Consider the following 25,192-nt stretch of genomic DNA (forward strand, 5'->3'; position numbering starts at 1 on the left):
CTTCTTGGTATTCCAGCACATAAGTGCCAAAGACAACAAAGAATATGATTGCTATGAAATAGGTTATAGCATGATGTGTCACCGACTCATAAAATAAATACTATAATAATAGTTGTATGTAATAGGCAGTTAGACTGGAGTCTTCAAGTCTGTGCTTTTCTGGGTAAATCACACATAAAGTGTTGTCAAGGTCTGCTATCTGTTACCCAATTCTCCAAAATGAAATTGGTACACTGTAATTTAACACTGAGGTGGGCTTCTTAATCCTATGGTGATGAACCAGATAATCTTTTTTTTCAGATATTCAACTTGAATTTCTCCCCTAAAAACTCTTTTAGTATATCATCTTACCTGCACCTTTGTATTCTCAGAGACAGTAATAATATACATAAGCCATATTTCTAGTTTACATAAACTGATTCATCACTTCAGCGGCTGTGAGAACTGAAATGGTGCCAACTGTATGTTTTCTTTTGTGGCCCAGGTGCCAGGTATTTAGTGATGCCAGCATTCCAGCTTAGATTCACACACTAGTGTCACTTTTCCCCTTCAATTTATCTGTTCTAGGATGAAAATGCTGTGCCCCACCAAATGCATAATGTGTACATCAGTACTTATAGGGGATTTAGACAACATTCTGTTTACTTACTTAAGATAGTAAACACTAATCCAAGACTTTGTATTAAAAGTCTTGGAGTGCATTGCATGTATTTGATACAATTCTAGGTGAATGAACCGAAGAATTCACCTCTTTCTTCAATTATACAGTAATCTTTGGATTTCAGTATGTTTTATCTTTTGTAATTTCGAAGCAACCACTCCCTTACTATAAACTTACTGACTAGAAAATGCTGCTGGTCCTAAGGGCAGGAAAAAAGGCTTACCGAAAGATGAAAAGAACAGGAAATATGAACTGTGTTTTCACACGTGTCGAACCAAGGGGATAAACATGTCGGGAAAAGTCGGACACCAAAACAAAACAGATACAACCAAAATTACTCAAACGTGAATACCCTGTCATCTGGGAGAAATGGGATTATGAATGACGAATGTGTAACAAAAAAGTTTAAACTTGAGCTTACCTTATTTCCTGTGAGCGTTCCGTTCAAAATAGTTGGCAACATAAGTCGTAAAGCTTGCCTTTTAAGTTTCACTAATCTGGTATTACAATTTTCACACCATATTCCCGGTCCTGTATATTGTCCTTGTGTTGATGTTGTTGAGCTTGGGGAGGAGGACCGTGACGTGGTAGTCGATCCCGGGGTAGTCGGCACGACAGCGTTTCCTTCCACAAACTGCATACGCGTCGATGTCCGTAATCTTTCGCGTTCGCGTTCAGAGATAACATTTCCTACAGGTGTGGGGTTTGTTGGATGGTTTGGAGTTGTAACTGATGTTGAATGGTGTTGCGCTTTACGGAATACTGCCTCATACAATCTTGGCGGAAGACCTGAGAAACCCTGTGTCGACTCCATTCCCGATCCCTGGTCGAGAAAAATTTATGAAAATATAAAACGCCAGAAACACCTTGGCCAGATGTGTTAGCAAACAACATTAAAACATAATAAAACGTGTATATGCATGCCTAGGATTTACACAAGACTTTAGTTGGTGATCATTTCATAATGGAAGATCTATCAATCCATCACAACAGCAAAAGATGCAGAGTTAAAACATATATTGTTTCCACTTACCGCATTTCTTCTCGGGTCAAACCCAGATGACGACCTATCTTTGATTATTGAATTCATGTTGATTGAAGGGCTGCACTCTGTCGACTCCTGGATGAGAAAGGGAACAATTTGTTTAACCTTTAGAAGTTACCCTAGAAACGCTCTGATCAGATCTCCATTGTGCGATTGCCCAGAGCAGAGTTAGACGACTAGCAAAACTTACTTGCGGTAACAACTTACAGTGCCAATTTTCGCCTCTATATGTAAATCCGATTGGGGTTGACGGTAACTAGAAACTGACTAGCTATAACATTTTCTACAAGACTACTATGGTTGTACTTGGGAAAGTCGCATCGATTGTGGTGGGCTGTAGTGCCCTAATGACGGCCGTGGCTGTTAGCCCCAGCCGGTTCGGGATTGTTGATTTCCTTTGAACTTTAAACATATGTACACTGCGAACATTGAAATAATAACCGCAAATATTTAATTGCGCTGTTCCGAATGTTTGGCTTCCTCCCTATGCCACAATCGCTTGATTCGTATGTACAGACAACGGAATTCTGGGAGGAAGCCTTGGAACGCACATTGAAGCCGGGATTGAAGCTCGAATGCGATACGCGGTTGTGCAAATATGAACGAACACACTTGACTCATCGTTGAAAAGATGTTTATTGTTGGTGTAAAGACGTCTAATGACAATGAACTTGATGATAATAAATGAACGTCGCCGTAAAAAGCATAACAGAACACTGTCACATACTATAGCTTATACAATGTCTGTTAAAAGCGTTTTCCTGGGGAAGATGGCCCAAACAAAAACACCTTCATCTCCACCCCCAAATCACGCAACTTTGTGCGTGTGCGTTTGCGTTCAAACGTCATATGGTCATGGAACCCTGATCATGGAATCTAGTGGTTTCGTCATTTAGAAACATGAGTTGGCATGGTGTCGACAGCGACAAAAGTCTGCCTATCATCAAATCACTAAAGACGACTTCACTGTCTTGAGTGAACTGCGTCGTCAGGCATTCTGTCGCCAAACAGGTGTTATATCTACCTTGTGTATGTAAGGAGTAAATAGTAAATACTGGACCATCACAGGTACGATTGTATTATAGCCTACTAGGTACGGTCCTGCTTTATGTCAATCACGCACACGCGCATTGAGAAATTGTGGCAGTCGGAGAAAGAGAGATTGGTTCGGCATTTTATTATTTTACATAATGGGAAAATTTGGCACACTGGTTGTGGCTTCTGCGTTTTGACCCGTAATGATGGTGTTTTGACCGATGTCTATCGAAGTACTTATAGTGTAGTCGAACTCGATGATGACCACTGAATGTAATCTTTAGACTAAGTCCAGCCTCCCCGTCAGAGAACAAATAAGCTTACACAAGAATAAATGGTTTGTAGAGCCTGGAATGCAAAGTGGCCCATCAAAGTGACAATTAGCGAAATACTTTCTCAGGTTGTGCCCAGTTAACACACTTTTGCTATTTTCTCACCTCTGGATTTCTTTGATATCGACCGACTATCATTTGACGGAGCGTTTACTAGACAATGCAAACATATAATGATTGTCTTAATGGTAACCTCAGTATCAATATGCATCATTCTGAAGGTAAAAAACATTTTATTTTCCTCATAGTCTGGTACCATATACATTTTAAAACATTGCGGCCTTTCCATATCTTTTACATGAGTTGCCACAAGCTATATATGTATATACTTCTATTTATAGGACTTCATTATTCAATTCAATTCAATTCTGTACAATTCAATTCAGAAAAAATGGAATGCACAATTTTTTTTACTAAATTTATGTAAAACGTACGTATTGTGTCAGAGTCGACTCGTATACTTCGCGAAAGTGAAGTGGGTTGAAATCGTGCACTGTCAAAAAAAGTAACCTTCAATTTTGAACTAAAGATCTCTTTGTTCGTATTATTGTCATTGAGGCTTTCCTCTCTCTCTCTCTCTTCAAAAAATAGCCAATCACATGTTTTGATCCGAGATGTAAGGACTCTTAACAGATCGTATCACTAAAGATAGCGAGTGTTTCGTCGATATATCTTGGCATAGAATAGGCAGACATTGACGAAACTAAACACTGTGTGCATTTCGTGACGTCTTCCAACAACTGGAAAGTGTTCATAATTCAAATTATATATATATATATATATATATATATATATATATATATATTATAAAGCTCGGAAACACACGTTTCCTAATGTGGCAATTCTACACAAGTGTATACCATCTGAATGCACCAAACATAGCATGACTGTATTTCCAAAGGTTGAATGGAGCTGGCATCGTGGCAAGGCAACTAAGGAATGAAAGAAAAGGAAGTGCTCCTGTACGGCTTATAATTAGGATGTTTCTTTCCCCGCTTTGTATGAGGGAAAAATAGATTTCCCTTTTAAGCCACAGACTTCCGTTATTGAACTCCAGCAATGTGTATCAGAACATGTGCAAATTAAAAGAACGGTATATTAAAAGCAGTGTTATGCGAGTACATCTCTACTACAGGCCAAAAGTATATCATTCTTTTTCTGACTATACTTTAATTTTCTATTTTACGAGGTCGGAGACTATTTTAAACTATTTATTTGTAGTATTTCGAAGGAATCCGTTATTTTATTTCATGTTTACATCATCATGTGTACGTGACTTTATTCAGGATATGTATTTCCGGGAATTTTGGGGTTATTTGGTCTGGTTTTGGAAGAGAGTTTTAATTTTAGGTGTTATGTAAGTATTTTCACTTGAGTAAAACGTTTATTTATAAAGTCAGCTTGAACAGCTCTAAGTTTTAGGACCCTCCCAGTTGAAAGGTTAGATTTGTTGTTAATAATGTAATAATGGTGTTGTCGTGTAAAGTATTGTAGAAATTGTCTGGGTCATAAGTGATATTCAGCATGTGAATAATCGGGGGAGAGGAATGTAATCGTGTTTTCAAAATTAATGATCATGTTTTGGCTGTTTTTACCAGTCACAGGCTTTGGGGTCACAGTCACGGTCCGAAGTTTTTGTAGGTTCGATGGCAAAATCCACTGATCCCCCAACACAAACACAAACACACAACACACACACACACACACACACACACACACACACACACACACACACAATGAGGAAAAATCTGCCAGTTCCCTAACTTTGACAGTGTTCCTTCTGTTGACTGCAGTGGAATAAAACAAATAGTAGATTGCATGACGACGAATATCGCATTGAGTTGAACTGTTGGACAAAGAGCTGTTAGAATGCAGGAAAATACATCATTTGTCAGTGGGAGTGACGTCGATGGTATATGTTTAAATCAAAAGTGCACGCAAGCAAGGACAGCGGTGCGTAAGGCCTTACGGAAATCTGTTATTTTAGCAGTTTAATGTAGTTACCCTACCCACCACTGCTCTATAAATGGAGTGGTACAGTACTCAGAAAAATATATTGTTTTAATAAATATTTTTTTAAAGTTTTAAAAAAAAATATTTTTGTTTGAATTTCAGTTTTATCGAAAAAATCCTGGGTAGATAAAATAACTGTTACAACAACAAACAAACAAATCTCCGTTAATCTAAAAAAATCTGTTTGAATAAAGTAATATTAATAAAATATGATATAATAAATAATGAAATAAAAGTGGATTCTTATGAAATACGAAAAATAAATGGTTAGAAAATAATCTGTAGTATCACGAAAACAAAAAAGACAACAAGGATCAAATAATGTTTATCGCCTGTATGGCTTGGCATGCATCACCACCAGTATGAAAGAAGTGAGAATGCACTCGGTGACAAGAATGTTATATTAAGATAAAGGTGTTTGCTCTTTTGATCAACACGTTAACAAAGGTTGCTATAGTATTAATAAACTGGTTGCTTTTCCTTTCGAGTAATACATACATTATACAAGTGTCCCCAGTGTTAACGTCGACAACATTTAATAGTCCACACACCGTTGTAGATATTGTCTGATATCGATAGTCTCATTGAAATGTCGGGACAACGATTTCGATGGACGACGTCCCTTGGAACTCACTCGGCCTGGTTCTACATGTGCTCACAGGAAACACTAAACGTTATTGTTTATTTACTTTTAAACTGTTGTGGTCTCAGAAGAAATATGCGACGTGGTTGACGAAGCCGAACGGTGAAGCTTCAAACTGTTACAACGAATGCCGGCAGATTTGGACAGTCGTGAAAAAAATATATCATGCAGACTAAAAGTACCGAATTGTAAAAGTATACATTTATGAATCTATCGCTATCGCTATACCGATGACATAAACGACAACACAGCACGTTCGGAAGACATCTTTTCTAAATTATACCAATCTCAATCAACAATTAATTTCTACATGATCGTCGTTACATTATCTTAGCCGTTTCGTCTCTCCTAAAATATATAAATTTTCCACTACATAGTTATACATGATGGATGGACTTCCCATATATATTTACTCTTAATTTGATATGTAAGTTGAATGCAAAACTCAACAAAAGTCGGTCTCCCTAACCTATTCTATGTTGCCAGGTATACTTCAAATCCAGGCCATGTTCACTCAGTCGTGAAACATCAAACGTTGTACAACGTTGTGTTTCTGACACGCAATCAATAATCATTACAAGGGTACACCACAGACAACGAAGGTGTGAGTAGAGTTTAAGTCAATATTACATCTTATGACACAAATATATCACTTTTTACCATTTCAGTTGGATATACGGCGTGAAATACAATACAGTAAAAATGGCAGTTATTTCTACCATTCATCCCCGATGACAGAAAAAACGTAATATTCCTTTGTTTGACTGTGTACATATATTAGATCAATCAACCTATCATGTCCACACCTTTTACTAGCCAAAGTAATTGGATGTGCCTCTCTGAAATAAAACCACATTTCTACGTGTTCTATTCTTTCTTTTTTTTCAACCATTGCCCTCGAAGGATGTGATTTATAAAGCCGCATCGAACAATACGCCGACTGTTAAGTATGTACAGACATTCAAAGTATTCGTGTTATTTTCATACAAACCTACCCATACTGATAATTGATAAATTGTATACATATACCACATCGGATAGTTAAAACATACGACGAGCGTCCTTCCGTTCTGTAAATACTCACAGCATGGTAAGTGGACATAATTCCATAATGCACTTGATTATATTTAGACTAGCCATATATCGTTCACAACAAGGGTCCACAACTCGTGCTGTTTCCAACATGCGCCAATTACTAAGGTCAGGGGTTAACGAGCGACTATGTAAAGTTACACAGCGATACAGAGAAATCGGTGTAATTTAGAACTGGCTACTTACCCAGGCTGCGCGATCCTGGCAGCACACAGGCAGTCCCGAAGTCAAATGCTACAAAATCTAAGAAATCTGGTGTTCTCAATCGTGTACAACCACGGCTGGATTCGGACACACCTCTCCCTCCTTACAAAGGCACTTATTGAAAACGATTTTTGTCAGCCTTTTCGTAGTTTGCTATGATCACTTTTTATGCTCATAATGTAAAGCCAAGAAATTGTTCGTGATTACCAAAGGCAAAGTTTGAAGTGTAAAAAGACATCAAGTTTGTGTGCGAAGTAGTCTACCAGTCACTTTAAACAGTGTTATACGGAGCGGCTTTTGTGAGCAACTGGTGTATTGTACCTCTTGAAACGTAATCAAGCGTAGATAATGGAAAGAGAATGACTAACGGACGCCAGCCGTCGCTGCTGCTAGGTTTATAAACAGTGACGTTTCACAGCAATAGCACAAACTATGGTGTCCTAACTAAGTAGTATCGCGATCAGATTTAGACAGTGCTGTTTATAAAAAGAATAAGGCGTCCGTCGAACTTCAACCTTGTCCATACCTTGTACATATCGAAACTTATTTATTTACATCATTGTATTGTTAGATTCAGTTTGCGGCCATATCACAACTTTCGTTGTATCGATGGAAACGTTACTGACTCGCGAATGTTCATTAAATATTGTGTTTTATATAATTGTAAAGAACTGTATTGTCTGTTTCATAACAACCGGATTTGTTATAAGGGAACGAACACAATTTATGACGAGGGGGGGCTGAGAAGAAATTACGATTGTGTGATATCCCCCCCCCCCACACACACACACACACACACACAAACAAACAAACACACACTCATACTGTACACCGATACGCCACAAAATGGAAACACAAGACTGGTTTCTCGTTATTTTAGGAAGGATGGGGGCGCTGTTTTGTAAGTTGTCCGCCATCGTACAACACTGGCAAAACAAATAAGTCCAGAGAAGGGATCGCCGAGAAAGAAAGAGGGTAAACCAAGGAAGTGGAATATGGTTATGCCTATATACTTATATTACTTTTAATACCAAAGTTCGACCAATGTGACCCTGTTTGAATGTGAATGTGGGGTACATATGAAAATAAGAGCGATGTATGCAGTGATATAATGCATAATTAAAAGTTTGACTAGCTTTGCTATTTCTTGATTCCCCATTTGCCATGTACATTCTGTATATGTATATATTTTTAAGGTTAATTTTATTATAAATGGTGAATAAACGTTATTGTTATTATCATCAAGTCATTACCACAAAGGAAACTATGGTATTAGTAGGAAATGCACCTCGTTCTATTTCCTATACTAAGGAATTGCTTTGTAATCTATCATACTCAAGTTGCAACCAGACTACATTCAGATAACAACAGTAAGCCATGCATTCACAACACTAGATATAAAATCTGGAACTATACCCGAGTAAATGAGTCGTTTTTCCCTTATAATTTATCTGTCGAAATTACATACATTATATATTACCTGGTCAGTGGTTACTGGGTTGTATTTACGGTGTCGGTGTATAGTGCACTAGTAGGAGTAGTAGCCCTATTTGATATATGTTTTATACACTATATCGATGTATATAACTGCAACATGCATACACATTGCAGTATACTACATCGTTGTATATGACTGCAACATGCATCGTTTTATTTGACTGCTACATGCAGACATTTCAGTATACTACATCGTTATTTGACTGCCATATGCATACACACTGCATTACAGTGTATATCACCGTTGTATTTGACTGCTACATACACACACAGACTGCAGTACACTACATCGGTGTATTTGACTGCCACATGCACACACACACACACACACACACACACACACACACAATGCAGTAAACGTTATTTAAAAAATACCAGACGTGATAAAGATTTTCTACTTTCTTTCCGCTCCGTAAAAGTTAAGTTCATACTAAAGGAGAGTCACCGATGTTTTCAGGAATGCAAACTACTGGTCTTTGGCGGCACGGTGACCTCACAGTGAGAAGTTCTAGAGGTCACAGTGGCTATACGCTGCCCGGCAAATTGTCGTAAAGTTTATTATTAGACGATTACATCGTCAACGATCACACAGACGACTACTGTAAAATCCAAAACACCATTTAAATGGTATATATCTCATTACACCGTCCATTATTATATGTATTATGTTTTGTCACAGAGTGATAAGACTTACATGTGGTTACAAATTCAACCTATGACTTACTTTTGGGGGAGATAAAATATCGTGTAGCGTTAAAGTTCTCTCGGGATGGATATTGAATGTTTGCCATAGGTTTTTTTTTAAGCAAGCGGTGATATTACTACTGCTTTCAAACGTCCCCTAAACTGGAGTCTTCATAAACTCTCCCGCGGGCTGGTAAAATAAGAAACGCCAGAACTCTTTGAACTGGAACAGTTTTAGACTAATCCCTGTTTTCTCAATATTGTAAACTTTAAGTGGTTTTTACCTTGTTTTCTGCAACGTTGTCACCTATGGATGAAATGTACATACACAGGGAAAGTGGTGTCTGTTCAAACATCTGGTCGAGTATAACACGCCCTAGGCCCAAACTGATGTTCAGTGCTCATAATCTGTACGTCCGGAATTTTAAACACTTCTACTCAGATTGATATACAGTACATTTCGAAGGACGTTTCCACTATTATACAAATTAAGAACATAAATCACTATTTCCTTTAAAAACTCATACACGTTCGCCCCCTTTTCTGAAAACTGTGGCGGACAAACTGAAAGGCACTGGTACGTTACAAGCCATTATTCTCAGACGTGAAACTATATAGAATGGTCCTTTCATTGGCATAACTGGTCTTTAACTTTACCCCGCAAGGCGCTTCACGTCGTTAAAACTTCTTCTATATTTAATTTAAAAAAGAAAAAAACGCTTAAATATAATTTGAGATTGTTTGGCGCCCTGTCCCCATCAACGTCGCTTCAATTGACCAAACGGCGACACTCCTACCAGCACTCAATATCATTTACTTGTAATTTTAACGACCTCCTGACTGCAGTATGTAAACTATACATTAGAAAATTTGTTTTGATCTCTGAACGTGTCCAAAATGTAGTTGGCAATGTTCCTTGCCTGATGGCAACACTAACACGATCACATATTTCCCACGGTGACGAAACTGTCCACCTATTATATCCAAAAAGTAGTTCTACAGCACTAAGGAAAGCGGCACGCTACGAAGCAAGGATATTGTGTTTGTCGAGGTAACTCTGAGGGAGTGACTTTTTTGTGTAATAATCCTAGCTGTAGGCGAGCTGTGCTGATCCAAGTTACTAACGCCTAGTACTAAGACATTGAATCTGTATATCAGTTACCTTTGTCAAGCTGGATCACGATGCTTCGATCGTCTCTGTGTGCATGTCTCGCCTAGTTTTGTACCGGTGCTCTTTCAGACGAACAACAGAGAATATACTTCCCTATTACGTGTAGTAAGATCCCAACATCTAGCTAGCTTTGAACTTCCTTTTGATAGAAATTGAATGTCCTATGAATATTGATAAGACTGACTCTGCCGAATGACATTGAGACTGAGTGATTTGTCCACTTGCAGCAAATAAAAAGTCTAGCGTATTACAATGGGAGGCCATGGGATAGCTAACACTAACAGGGCCTGTAAAACTTAATTTGAGCCAGGAATACATGGTGCTGAAAAGAGGGGATGCGTAGCAAGGACAAAGTTAATGAAGCAAAAGGAGAAACTTTGAAAGTCCCCATAATGAAGAAGCACTAGACGGAATGGACCTCTTTGCCATGACAACCTTGCTTTCAGTGTCAATAACCCACGTGTGTTAGCGGCTCGTTAAAGGAAGATACCCACTAGTAGTGAAATACTCGAGAAAAGAATGTAATATGTTTATGGTTATACTGTAAGCCCTCCTAAACTAGGAATAAATTACATGTTACCTTTCATTCGACTACCATGGTTCAAAACTAATTTTAACTACTGAGTTACAAAAACGATGCTTAATTTTACGGTCACTAACTGTGAAAATAAATTCCCCCCTTGTGTGTTAACTTAATAACGCAACTAGAAAAGGAATGGGGTGTTACTCATTGGCATAACTGGCCCTTTTATGGTGGCGTCCTCCAACAGTATGTATGATAATGTATCATTGACTACTAACTTCAAAACGGCGATGACTAATTACTTGCGGTACGCATCACAAATTAACAAACTTTTGATCAAATTACAAATGAATTATTTCACTTTCTGATACATTTCTAAAGAATTACCAGACCATGAATACCAAGCATACACTCAGTGTAATAGTGTCTATTTCCAAACGTGATGAAATGTACAGAAAACACAGAGAATTGTCACTCGCCCAAGGACAGGATGGGTTGTGTTCTGTCATAACAAGCGCCACGGATAGAGAGAGAGAAAAAAGAGGGTATGAAAAATGAGTTCATTGTGACGTCCTTGGCTGTTACACACCAATGGAACTTTAAGATGGCTGAAACAACAAAAAAGTCACTGTAAATTTATTGATCGTAGCTACACATTAGCAACCATGCAGAAACGTCGACAGAAGTAAACATATATCTATTTTCTAAACTAACAAGGTGAAAAATCGCCTGCATATGCCTCCAGGCGTCAGATGATAGCCGATATGTCCTCTCGTAAAGTCCATTTGTAAGACCTGTTGGCTTCTGTAAAGCACAGCATTGTGTACAGAGCAAGGAAAACACCTTTTCCGCCAGCCACCATTCTCAAACAAACTCTTAACTGTTTCACTTGTGGTCCTTGCTCCCGATACGCACCTGTGGTTCTTTTCATGTCTTTTAAATGTTGGGTTAGCCTGAGAAAAAAAGCAAGGCGCTTACGACTTTTCTGACACCATACAAAAAAACTTAAAACTTAAACTGCAGTCCTAAAAAGTCACTTTTCATCTGTGGCTGCCATATTTTGAATGTGTCCCAAATAACCCACTTGTGAGTAGAAACAAATCTCAAACTTACAGTGCGCCTGAAATATGGTGTTCAAAAGTTATAGAACGATCACAATTTTAACAAACCGACCCAAAATATGAAGGTTTGTCCGATGATAGGCGAATTTTTCATTGTGACGAATTTTTCAATTCGCAGCGAATTTTTCAACGGTTAGAAAGTCACGTGATTTCGAGTGTAGAAATACATCAATAAGCCGAAGCCGACTAACATCTGCACAATTCCCCAGTCTGTTCACAGTTTCTTGGTACTGAGAAAGGACATTTAATTTTGCCCCACCAAATACCATTCTTTATAAACTCAACCCTACTTCTGCATCCCAAAGTACTTACTTTGTAAGGACAAGGACAGGACAGGAATTTTAAGCCTAAACGTTGATTCTGAAGCTCTTTAGGATAAGTAGATATGTCAGGGTAATCCGATAAAACTCCACAATTCTTGTACACAAAGTGTGTGACACAAAAAAAAATCACTCGAGATTAAGGTGTGGTATTGGGGGAAAAGGTCTATGCAGAATCAGCATTTGCGGTCATTTTAGCATCAGCTCTATAACATGGTTGAATTACATCGATCAGAATGTACACATCGGGGACCAATTTTACCTTAAAATTATAGTTCTTGAAATCACTCCAAACTTTGCCACCATAATGAAAAACCTTTTCCTTGTCCTTTTGAAGTGATAAAGAAATCAGAGGATCACCAAGGAAATCAACATTCTTTTATTTTCAAGTTTACACAGTATTCGGCGGCCATATTGGATCATAAAATGGCGTAATTTTGATGTCACTTCCATTTCAAATATTTCCTGATTTTTTAACTCGGAATGGGTTTGAGTTTTCTTGAACAAAGTAACAGCAGCAGTTTTAAGGTATTTATTCCGAGGCGCTATAACGTTAATTACAAACACGTTGATATAGATTTAATAGAAGACTTGCCGTATTAATTTCAAAATAGTAGCATGTAGTATATTGGAAATAAGAAATAGTATAAGATGTGGGACAGAAGCTTTTTGTATCACAGAATATATAACAGAAACAGTTCGGTATAAAGAGGTTAACTCAATAAAGAACGACGATAACAATAATCATGTTAGTTTTTATATAACGCTTTCCCACAATGTACTCGAAGCACTTTTACCCCTCCCCATACGGACCTATAACGGCACATCGGCCCTTTACGCTTCATCAATCCATTGCAGACTCCATTATTACAATATCTGGGTTCAAATCTTGTCCAACTTGGACTTTAGCCACTCAGAAACAAAAAGACATCGGTAAAGCTCGACCCAGCAACCTGCAGATTCCAACGCTTTTGAAATCGCATCACTACTGGCGTCTGCCAAGTATTCTTTCGTGCCCAACGAATCTTACTAATACTAGTAAACAACGTTCTTACTACAACTGTACTATTTGGTGACGCGCATGTATAACACTAAACCGTCTACTCATAATTGGAAGTTGCATTCATTCTATCATTAGATTACCCTTAAGTATTATTTTCACAGCTAAGTGTTGTAATTCCTTGCATTGTGAAAATTGGCATCTGTATTGTTTCCCTTTTCGCTGCTCTAGGGTTAGTAATGCACACAGAAAGACCGTTTATTACGATGTGTGCACTACTGTGTCAGAAAGCTGAACGTCTTAATATCGTGTGACTACATCTGGTTAAAACTGCAATATTGAATATAACGTAACCAGAATGGGGAGGTTTTAAGATTTCATTGACTTTCTAGTTTTCACGTATAACCTTTTTAACCCCTTGTCATCATGACATCCACGACACACCCGTCACTTTCTTTGGATGAAAACGAAATGTCCACCCATTACACTAAACCGACATACATGCAAATAGATGTGGCTCTCAGGCACAAAGATTGAGAACCTGTTTGTTAAGATGTGTAGAAATCGAATCTTTTATTGCAATTGATGAAGGCCATTTATGGTAGATTTTCGTTATCGACAACATGTCTGTGTACCAATGGCCGACCATCTTGAACGTTGTATGCATCTCGTGAAAAAATCTTAAATATTTGCCACCGTTTTGTTCAAAAATGTAAACCCATTCCAGACCTTTGAGACTACAAAGACATACTCCCGACCGATAGATGTGTGGGAAAAGGGAGCATGGGAAAGATTGTCATTCGTGACTTATTCAAGATGCGATGTTGTGACAAATATAATTGCTAGATACAAAAGTTAACGAAGGGATGGGGTGGGGTACCTTATGCGGAGGACAGATTTGACCAATAGACTTTTCAATCTTGATGCTGGTTACACCATAGTATTTCGACAATGCGATATAATCGTAGGTCATTCTTTTAAGAGACGTGTAGTTCAAAATCTCTGAATGATATGCCACTCTTTCATTGTAGTAACCCTCCGGAAGATACCTGTATAGTTGTCTCGTAAAATTATAAATAAAAACCTTGGTAAGGTCAGGTACACAGAAAAGCAAGACTGAATTATTACGACCAATTTTCTGATTCGATAGTCTATGAGAGGAAGATGTGAATCTTGAATTGGTCATTCGCGTGTTTTCATCTTTTTTGACACCTACACTATCGGTCAGTCTAGACATCATGGAGGTATCATGGGTGATACTTCCATGATCTAGACTACCGTATGGTCAAGTTCATCATGAACGTTTTTTATTATTTCGTAGTCTTAAAAAACATTATGAGATGATAAAAAAATAACAATGAAAACTACTCAAAAGTTGTTTATATATCTACACACTTACTTTACGCGCCAACGCTTGTCTGTAACCATACCTCCATTACCCTAGGTCGGAACATGTTCCTCCAAAACAAACTCTCAAAAAAAGGTGTTGATTGGACAAGTTCGCACGATGTCGCGGTCGATATCAAAGGGTCCAGACCGATTGACATGTCGTATCAAAACACCACTGGAGATATTATGATTCGGACTTGTGTCGGTCCAAATAAAAAGGCAAAATACTTGAAGCTAACTCTTGATAGCTGTTATACCGGTCACGTGACACACACACTTGTCGACAGAGAATGAATGAGAATGACAAATGAACTGGATCACAAGGTCTTGCCTCTGCGGCTTACAACAAAAACGAGGACAAAAGCCGGGCCGAGGGAAGAGATCAAAAGGCTACACTCGACAGCTACAATAGAACCGAAAATACAAATTTAAAAAGCCAAACTGCGCTCCTATTCAGTGCCCATTACATTTCTATTGAGTGTGAACAATACATGTAAATAGTTCGGCAAGATTACAGAGGAACAGAAATCTTCATCCTTGCATTCGGCGTCTATTAAGACGTTAGACAATACTACACATAACCTGTCATGTGCTATTTTACCTTTAAAAACTACAACTAACATCTTCAGATAAAAATATTAATAATAATGTCCTGGACTGAGACACAAGACTTGGTGTGGCAGATCAAGGGCAGACTCACAGTGTGTGTGTGGTACTGTTTATTTGTATTATCTTGATGATCGTATCAGGTATTCCAGGTAAATGTCTGGTCCCAAGAGTAACTAACCCTATCACTAAAAACATGTACTAGTAATATGATTAAGACGTTAATGCAGCTAAAGTCTGATAAGTAGTAAAGCCGTGGCCACTGCGCAGGCGCAGTAATACTATTGTCATAAACCCATTATTCTTTCTTAGGAATATGAGAATTGCTATTATAACGTGTTTGAAAAGTACACTAAGACACTAGAGAGGAAAAACAGAATGTATTTCAGTGTTTACTTTATTCAGTTATGTACATGTTTTAATGTTAATGTTTACTTCTTCCTTTTTCCCACACTGCAATTTGCAAACACAGGAAGCATCCCACAATGACGACACTACCTTGTACGGATGAATTAATATGCACACTTTAATTGATTAATTACAAAGGAATGTGCTGCGAGCTGACAAGTGCTGGCACCATCGGCATATTATAAACACTGAAGGAGGAATCAAATAGTTTTCCTATTTACGTTGAAATGGACAAACTATTAGAATATTAGTCGCGTGGTGTTTGTTTTAGTATCAACATACCACTGGAGTAATGTGTCGTATCGAACCGTTTACTGGATGATACTTGGTGTAGGTATGTGATGAGTGAAACTGTTTTTTTCCCCCGTTATATGTAGTAAAATCACGGGCTACTGGTACACTAGCTTCACTAAAATGTAAAGGTATACAAATCAGACAGCGCTCGAGAATAACTATAATCTGTCGAAACAGTATACACGACGTATTAAGTAACTTGTTGAAAATAAAACAGGAAACTAAAACCATTAACACGATTTAGTGTGTGACCAATTACTTTTAATGTCGCAAAATCGTACATCCAGTATGTGCGACATTTTATGACAATTTGACTTGGAATGATGTTTGTCAATACGATCATCGACCCAGGGGATGAGATTTAAACTTGTTTTGTCTTTCAAAGTTCCCTTCTGTATTGAAATAAGGAAACGACTATATTATAACTTTAACAGTATTGTTCTTAGTGAATCATTTGTTGAATAAATCACCCAATTGGGGAATGTGGTATCCAATGTGATTCCACCCACTGCATAATTCTATATACTCTTTTGAAATGTGACTTTAATCGTAAAAAGGTCGACTTTACAGAGGTGTAGAATAGAGGTCAGTGCCCTCGGTCAGTGTGTTTTTATGGTCGTAATTAATGATAATTATACCTAGACGGTCTGCTACTGTAAATGAAGTGTTCAAAGTTTGGTTTATTTACTTCTAGCATTATAACACTTTCTGCTAACCAACAGTGAGTCTCCAATATCATGACTACAAGCAATCGGGGGTTCATTTTAGGGACACTACCGACTGATAACGTACACTTTGTATTTTTGGCTTCCAGTCTTTATCTGTGCTGTGACCATGACACTTCAAGACATCACGTCTCGACAAGAACCTCTAAAACTCGATAAAAGATGACTTTAATAGTGAGTTTCGTCGGTCAATTTTGATAACGTTTGAGCATTCACCCGAAACCTACTGATGATGGTGTCAATTTGAACTTACATAAATCAACAAGACCAAGGTCATGTGCATTACCACACAGACTCCAGACCCTCCTTAATCTTTACATAGCCCTGTACTTCACGTTCGAGGCCACTGTACCCATCTCCGCCAGCTGCGGCCGTCCACCCACCCATGTGGAATGTCTAAGGTCTCTACCTATTCCATCTGTAACATCTAGGTCTTCCATTCACCTATTCCACGTGGAATGTATAGGGCTTCTAAATTCCAGGGCAATGGGAGATATATTTCATCGTCTTCTGGCCAATGAAATCAACTTTAATATTTCTCCCCACTTCCGTTAAACACGTACAAAATAAGCACCCTATCCACTAAAACACCTTAACTTTTTTGAAAAAGTGGTTCAACTTAAATTTTTTATCATTTCAAAATGCCACACACGAAATATAAAAATATCCAACCCAGTACTTCATAAACACACACATCCCTACAAACAGCTAAGAAAATAATCAAAGCTGCAGTAAGAAAACCAGGTTTGCATTTCAGAAACTAGGCAACACATCCAAACGGCATATGGTTATTACACGTGTAAAAATATTGCCAACGTAATTTATGATGAATTAAACATTATGATTGAACTCAATGAAGGGGGGGGGGGGGGTTACATGCTGGTTGTATTTCCGAATCGACTTTCATTTATACAGTCCATTTATCAAACACAACGAAGTTCCATCTCAATTCAAGATGCGCTGGCACACAAACCACGACTCTAGTCTGACCCTGATAATCACGTCCGATTCGTTACGTTGAGATGACGGAGTTAGGAGATTATCCATTGAAGCTCATCAGATGACTACGGCTCGTGCCACTGAGAAATTCGATCTGTATGGGATCAGTGCACATGACCGAATCGAGAAGGAAAAAAATCTAAATGGTGCAAAGGCTATATTTTACATCATCTGCCAACCTTTTGAAGTGGGCAACTTCTCGAAATCGCTTTGCTAAGAAACGAAATGTTTTTTCAGTTTACCTTGCATGAGTGAGTATTTGAAGTTGACAGCGTAGCAAAAAATATTCAATGAAAATATCCTTACTTGTGAAACATACTTGTGATTATGTAAACATAGTTGTTGCCTTTCACAAACAACTAATTTAAAAATATGTTCATCTTGTGATTAACCTTGTAGATATGTCCACATAACTGTCGCTAATCGACATTCATGAAAACCTCGTAAAAGCTCGATAATGTGGCAGATATACTACGTTTCATCCAAAACGACGGTCAACACAATTTCTGTTGTAAATCAACTGAAAAATACAATCTTATTCCAGATAAATTTATCATGACGTGGATTATTTTACAAAACACAGCACAGCTTAAAATTGGATTCTTCTGTCAGCGTTCCATCCTTTGGGTTGCTTTAGATGTGTATTTTGCTCGAATGAAATGATCACGGCTATTGACCCAGTGTTGAGGGTTTTTTTTACCATAAGGGAACAGCATTCCTTAGAAGCCTTTGCCGGAAATAGAAAAAATATTCACGCCAGGGTCAAGGGTCAATACTCGTCCATCACAAACTATTTGGTGCGTGTAGACAAACGCTAAAACCAAGCCCCACGACAACTAAACCATCGGATTCTGTTATCAAATATTCATGCACCTTAGAAGTAGACGTAAATCTACAGCACACATTGAATCTAATTGGAAAACAGGGCACGCAAAACGGTTTTATTTGACAGATTTTAGCAGTAAACCTTCCGAAATAAAATATTTCTTTCTGAGATATCTTATTCAATTTGTGTTGTCCTCAAGTTTTGTTTGTTACATACGAGAGACTCCATTACAATAAACAAATTATACTGTCCGTTAAACATGTAGACGAAGAAGAATTTGTGGCCGACTATAAAGCCGTTATTTGATGGCTTTTTAAATCGTAAATTCCACTATTTTGTGGACTCGGACTGAATGAAATGATTCTATTGGTAACTGAAGCATTGGTAACTCATAACGCCAATGGCATCGAAGCATTGGTGACACATAACGGCAATGGCATCGAAACATTGGTGACACATAACGGCAATGGCATCGAAACATTGGTAACACATGACGGCAATGGCATCGAAATATTGGTAACACATGACGGCAATGGCATCGAAACATTGGTAACACATGACGGCAATGGCATCGAAGAATTGGTAACACATGACGCCAGTGGCATCTTAGCATTGGTAACACATAATGCCAGTGGCATCTTAGCATTGGTAACACATAACGCCAATGGCATCGAAGCATTGGTAACACATAACGCCAATGGCATCGAAGCATTGGTAACACATAACGCCAATGGCATCTTAGCATTGGTAACACATAACGCCAGTGGCATCTTAGCATTGGTAACACATAACGCCAGTGGCATCGAAGCATTGGTAACACATAACGCCAATGGCATCGAAGCATTGGTAATACATAACGCCAATGGCATCGAAGCATTGGTAACACATAACGCCAATGGCATCTTAGCATTGGTAATACATAACGCCAGTGGCATCTTAGCATTGATGAGGTATTATGCCAAAGGCATTGCAGCATTGATGATACAGAACGCCAATGGCATTGAAGCCCAAGCTAGATAACACATAACGCCAATAGCTAGATAGCCCAATAAGCAATATCCCCATCGTGTAGAAGGGACCGTTCATTCCACGTCCCGAGTGTAATTATCAAATGAATACTGTAGGTATGCATTGAAAATGTTTCATGCTAAAATACTTTTGCTTAATTTGCATATCATTTAAATAACAGGTTTTGCCTGATATAGTTTTCAAACTCAACATGCAAATGTACATTTTACACAGGCACGCACGCACACACACACGCACACACACACACACACACACACACACACATACATACATACATACACACATACACACATACACACATACACACATACACACATACATACATACATACATACATACATACATACATACATACATACATACATACATACATACATACATACATACATACAAATATTTAGATAACATTGTTACTTTGTCAGCTGTGCTAAAATTATCTGAATGTCTGAGTCACCAATAAAATTCAACCTGTGTCACGTGAAGAAAAATTGAAAGCTCTTTGCAAGCACGTGCGCTAACGAAATTATTTGAGTTAACCGATCCGTCATTGACCAGAAGTCCTACTTTTATCTAATTGCACAACTTGTATAAAACGAGAACGGTTCGAAAGTGGCCTTTGAATTAAGGGCTAAGTGATGAATCGAATAGTACGAAACTGTAGACGGTACCATCCTCTACTGGAAGGCGTCTAGCACAAACATTGAAAAGGTATAAAGTGGAGGAACAAATGAAGCAGCCATATGGGGCAGAGTAAGCGATACACTTGATAGCGTTAGAACTCTATTCACTAGTTTGTTGCACTATTCTAATGTAGAAATTGAATTATTCACATATATGTATGTCCGATACAGGTCCATTTCACGTTGTTAGCGTAATTACTATAAAAGCTATCTGGAGAATGTTTATGGAAAAAACCCGTCGTGATGAGTGAAACCACAGTATACGTTCTACGTCACAGGCCCCATTTGTCCGGGGTTTTTTAAGTGCATCAAAATTGTTTTGCAAAATAACAATCAAAAAACTATTTTCTCTGCATCGTGATAAATTTTGGTTTTACAATACAACAAAAGTAAAGGATACCTCATTAAAATATTGTCGTTTGCGCATTCATGCTTGAAGCATAATAATATCCATCGTTTTCAATCTAAGCTGAGTATCAGAAAGCAACAAAAAAAACGTGTGTGATGCAGTGATTGGTCGAGATATCAAACTTCGTGTAAATTTAATGGACTACAAATTATTCATAGCATAAAGCGAAAATCCGATTGCGAATATATTTCAGATCTTTTAATTTTAAATATATGATGAGACAGTGGCGTTCAAAGCTGATGAGTCTAGTAGTACTCCTCAATGCAGATATACAATTCATGATCATAGCGGATTGAATTTACGATGGTTTTTTTTCAAATTGGTTATCTAATTATTACAACAACAAAAATTGTGGCGTTCTACCTAAAACGCAACTTAAAACATCATAAAACTGCTAAAAATGAAATAGTAGCTAGTATATATGATGAAACTACTTTACTGACCTGGAAAGGTGATACTGGGGATGTTTAGTCAACGTTCAATGTCTCCACACTACACTGATGTTATAAAAGGCAATGCGTTGTAACATACTCGTAATTCTTCCTTTGTGTTGATAGAGGAAACAGCTCCGATGGTCGATCGAGTTACTCTTACTTTAGTTACAATGGTTATTATGACAATTTGTATTGTACTTTCAGTTTGCCTATTGATTCGGTTACAGTCTTTATTCAAACATCTTTTCAGCACCAGGTAGCTTTTTCTTTTGAGTTAGGGTGTCAGTCGGAAGACGAACCGCATTAACAAAAGCCGGAACACAAAATGTCTCTGAAATTCGAGACTAGCTTAGTCGAAAAAATACCCGAAAGGGAAAGTATATTTGATTGTCTTTACCTTCCGTCGCTTTGCTGTTTACAAATGAATTACTTACTGGTAAAAGCGAAATGGGGGTCTTGCCAAGAGGATGGTGATGCCCCCCTCCCATCACCCCCCCCCCACACACACACACACACAGAGACAGACAGACACACCCTCACCCCCACATATATATACACATACACACACCAAATAAGCGAGTACGCTCAACTTCAGACTGATTCGGAATAAAAGTGTTTATATAAATTCTACGGTAAGCTTATCTTAAGTTTAGAATTCTTGATGCTGAATCTGTTGTCGAAGAGGCAAAGGAAGAGGTGAAAAAGGCATTGTAAATGTATTGAAATTGGAATCCATATAAGGCAATAGGAACAATGTAAATTGCCTAGGTTGCTTCAAGCTATGATGCGAGAAAATATCTTTTCTTTTGTCAGTTTGTCCAATAATCAAAGTTGTTATTCTACAGCGTACATTAGAATTGAACAAAGACCGTTATTTCGCAGTGTCAGTAAAATACAATTACCCTTTTTTTTCTGGGCAGACACAGTCATTTAATTTAACTTGTCATAACTGAAAATTTTCCAATATTTTGTTATAACTTATTTCTGTGATACATACATGCTAAACATTCATTTGTTCAAATTACTTCGGGTTTTATCCGAGATCTCTCTATCGCTGTACACACATCTTTCACATTTCATACAATAAATGTAACAGCTATCGGGTCAAATTTACCCTACGAATATCTAATATCCAAGTCTATACAGCACTAGACTTAATTTCCTCTGTAATGTTCCATTTTTTGCAATCACTGCCTCGATATCGGCATGATATGTAACTGGTAAAATTTGTTCCCGAGTTAAGAATCGGAGATTGACGCGACCTTTATCGTTTTCCGTGCCGTCTCGGAGGTTAAAGTAATTTCATACTCGGTAGGCGATGCATGGCTGTTCTGCATATCGAAAATCTATTCTCGTAGGGGATGGAAGTTACATCGCTAGCGGAATGATTATAGAAGAACTTGAGTCGTTTTCTAGTTTACTTCTAGTAATACCCGCGACGGGAGACCTCTATTTCTTGGAGTCGATGCAAGCTCTAGATACCATGTACGTGCCAGTTGTCTTGTCCTCACAAACCATGTGAATTAATGAACTTTGACCTTTTTATTTTAGTACAACCAAACAATGCTTGCATTTTATCGATTTTTAGCATGGAGTGTGCACAGCAGACTACAATTTTGCATGTGACTCTCCTCCCTTTGTGGTGGCCTACTCCTTTTGTGGTGAGGGAAAAAAAATAAAGCTTGAAATATCATGTGACTGTCGTTCTAGGCAATACAATGTATAGACGTGTTGTGCAGGATACAACTATAAAACTGCTAAAAGCGTACTGTTCGACTCATCAACAATTCATGGTGGTGGTGTCCTCTAAATTTTCCATCTTCTTCACTTCTCTGATCACTTTACTACTAAAGACTGAAAGGGAGTTGTTGTCACTTACCATAACCTGTGTCTATAATAAAATCTGACATTTTAATGCACCTTTCAAACACAGTACAGCTATTGCGATAACACAGGTCACTATCACCGGCTCTTATCTCCTACTTGTTCATATCTGAGTATTTACTCTCAACACCTGGGCCAACAAGTCGAACGTGTTAAGCAAACTGAAAACTACTGCTAAAACAAAAACAAATCGTGTTTCTGACTAAATAGGAACTACTTTCTATTTCTTTGATGGGTTCAAAACGATTATCGTCTATCATTAATTTATTATTATTCCATTACACGTATTAAAGGAACTTGAAAAGGGGAATGTGTCCGATTTGTTTTGATATCAACCACGTTAAATAAACTCCATAAAATGTTCACTCACGTCAACTTTGAGCCATCATTTCATTTCACCTACTCTTTAAAGGAAGAAATACGGCACTATCGACAATAAACAAACAGATATTCTGCGTTTTATGCAATATTAAAAGTGTAACAAGCCATATTTGTGCAATATAGTTTCAATGGGTAGATCTTAATGCGATAAGCTTATATTGGGTCAACAGCCAAAGATCTCGCATTTCATTTATCATGACATTTGGAAAGTTTAGGTTGGGTGTGGCGGGGGAAAAATGTGCAATATTTTCGATACGGATGGATTCTCTGGATAAAATGACGGCTCCTTATTTTTTCAACAAAAGATGATATCTAGTTAGAAATCGGGAGGGGGGGGGGGTAATTTGTACAGTGAGTCCACGTAAAGAAGCGACGTCCAATACATATTTGAGTATAACCGTGAAATATGATAGGCGATATCGGAGTAAAAGTCTGGTCGAGTCCACCTGAGTAGTTTTTATTATGAATCACGCGTTATCAATATTTTAATGGTCGACAATGATACATTATATCGTGTACGTATAACAGAGTCGTATGGATGTGATATGTCGTATGATTACGCATAAGCTGCCAGTGACACCGGATCGTCGACGACATGAGCTGGAAACGAGAGAAAAGAAGCGGTGATTTCTGCTTACCGTGCGTGGCACCACAAACTCCCTGCGGGCACAAATGCGTGCTGTTTGATATAAACGTGTAGTACCGTATCTCACTACCGGCGTTATAGATAGAAGTCACCGATGCATGGTTGAGATTTTTACATGTTTATGAATCGATGAAAGCTTGGTCCCAGTGGTAGCCCAGCTCAGATACCAGATGTGAAAACTTTGCTAAAATCTATAAAGTCACTAGAAACCCAAGCGTCTTGGGGGCGCTTTTCCAATCTTTGTTGTTGTGTGCGAACTCTCCTCCGGGAAGTGTCAGATCAAACGGTCACCTCAACAGGGACATTCATCCATTTCAACCCCTCCTTTCCATTTTCGTCGTAAATGAAATGCCATCTCTGATCAAATTTCTCCCTCATCTAGTTTTATAATTGTTAACCTCGGACATCTATCCGTTGAACTTTACAGGCTTTTGCTGTCAACAGCATAGTTTTCTTGACTACAACTCAAATTGATCGGAAATGAGATAATGAGCGCATGCGCATATCACACAACTGTGCGCAATAATATGTCCTGGACAGAAATTGAAAATTGATCCAGCTACTTCATTTCGATGTGATAATGTAAGGTGTCTTTGACTAATTAAAACACCTTAAAATTATTATTAATTATTAATTATTTATTATTAGATTTTATTTAATATAAACTCGATAGACTGTTGACCCAAAGGCTGCTTCAAGTTTCAAGATGTAGTAATCTATTCTAATTTTTCACTCAGAACAACTACCTGATTGTAACTAGATTTTGATTTTGTAAGAGCTCTGTCATGGGAGGAGAGGGGGTGTTACAATTCTTCATTCAATATTTTCAACGTTAGCCTATAGGGTAAAAATACTGACTAGATGTTCACAGTTCATTCTTCAGAAGTGTCGTTTAAAAACTTCAATTTCCAGTACAATGTATGCATGCTCCAATGTTTTAAGGCCATTTTAAGGTAGCCTGTGGCTTGGCAGTCATTTTGCCTGTAAAATCGAAGTTATTAGAATCTCTGAACACTTTGCCATATGAAACATTGTTCCTGGTGTTTTAGAATTAAATAAAGAAAATTCTGGAGTTAATCATCTTGCTTGCAAGGAAATCGACAATCTAGTATTTTCCCCATAGAGTTACCACGTGACAGTA

General features: G+C 37.9%; 1 protein-coding gene across 1 annotated transcript in view; it reads right to left on the reverse strand.

Moving 5' to 3' along the window:
- Window positions 1-25,192, reverse strand: part of LOC144448694 (uncharacterized) — a 127,843-nt gene that overhangs the window by 89,565 nt on the left and 13,086 nt on the right. The window contains exons 2-3 of the mRNA XM_078138984.1: window positions 1,695-1,781; window positions 1,088-1,484 (exon numbers count right to left, since the gene is read on the reverse strand). Of these exons, the coding sequence (XP_077995110.1) occupies window positions 1,088-1,484; window positions 1,695-1,751 (454 nt within the window). The 5' untranslated portion in view covers window positions 1,752-1,781. The remainder of the gene's footprint in view (window positions 1-1,087; window positions 1,485-1,694; window positions 1,782-25,192) is intronic.

This window comes from Glandiceps talaboti, chromosome 2, assembly GCF_964340395.1.
Source record: "Glandiceps talaboti chromosome 2, keGlaTala1.1, whole genome shotgun sequence".
Classification (NCBI taxonomy): Eukaryota; Metazoa; Hemichordata; class Enteropneusta; family Spengelidae; genus Glandiceps; species Glandiceps talaboti.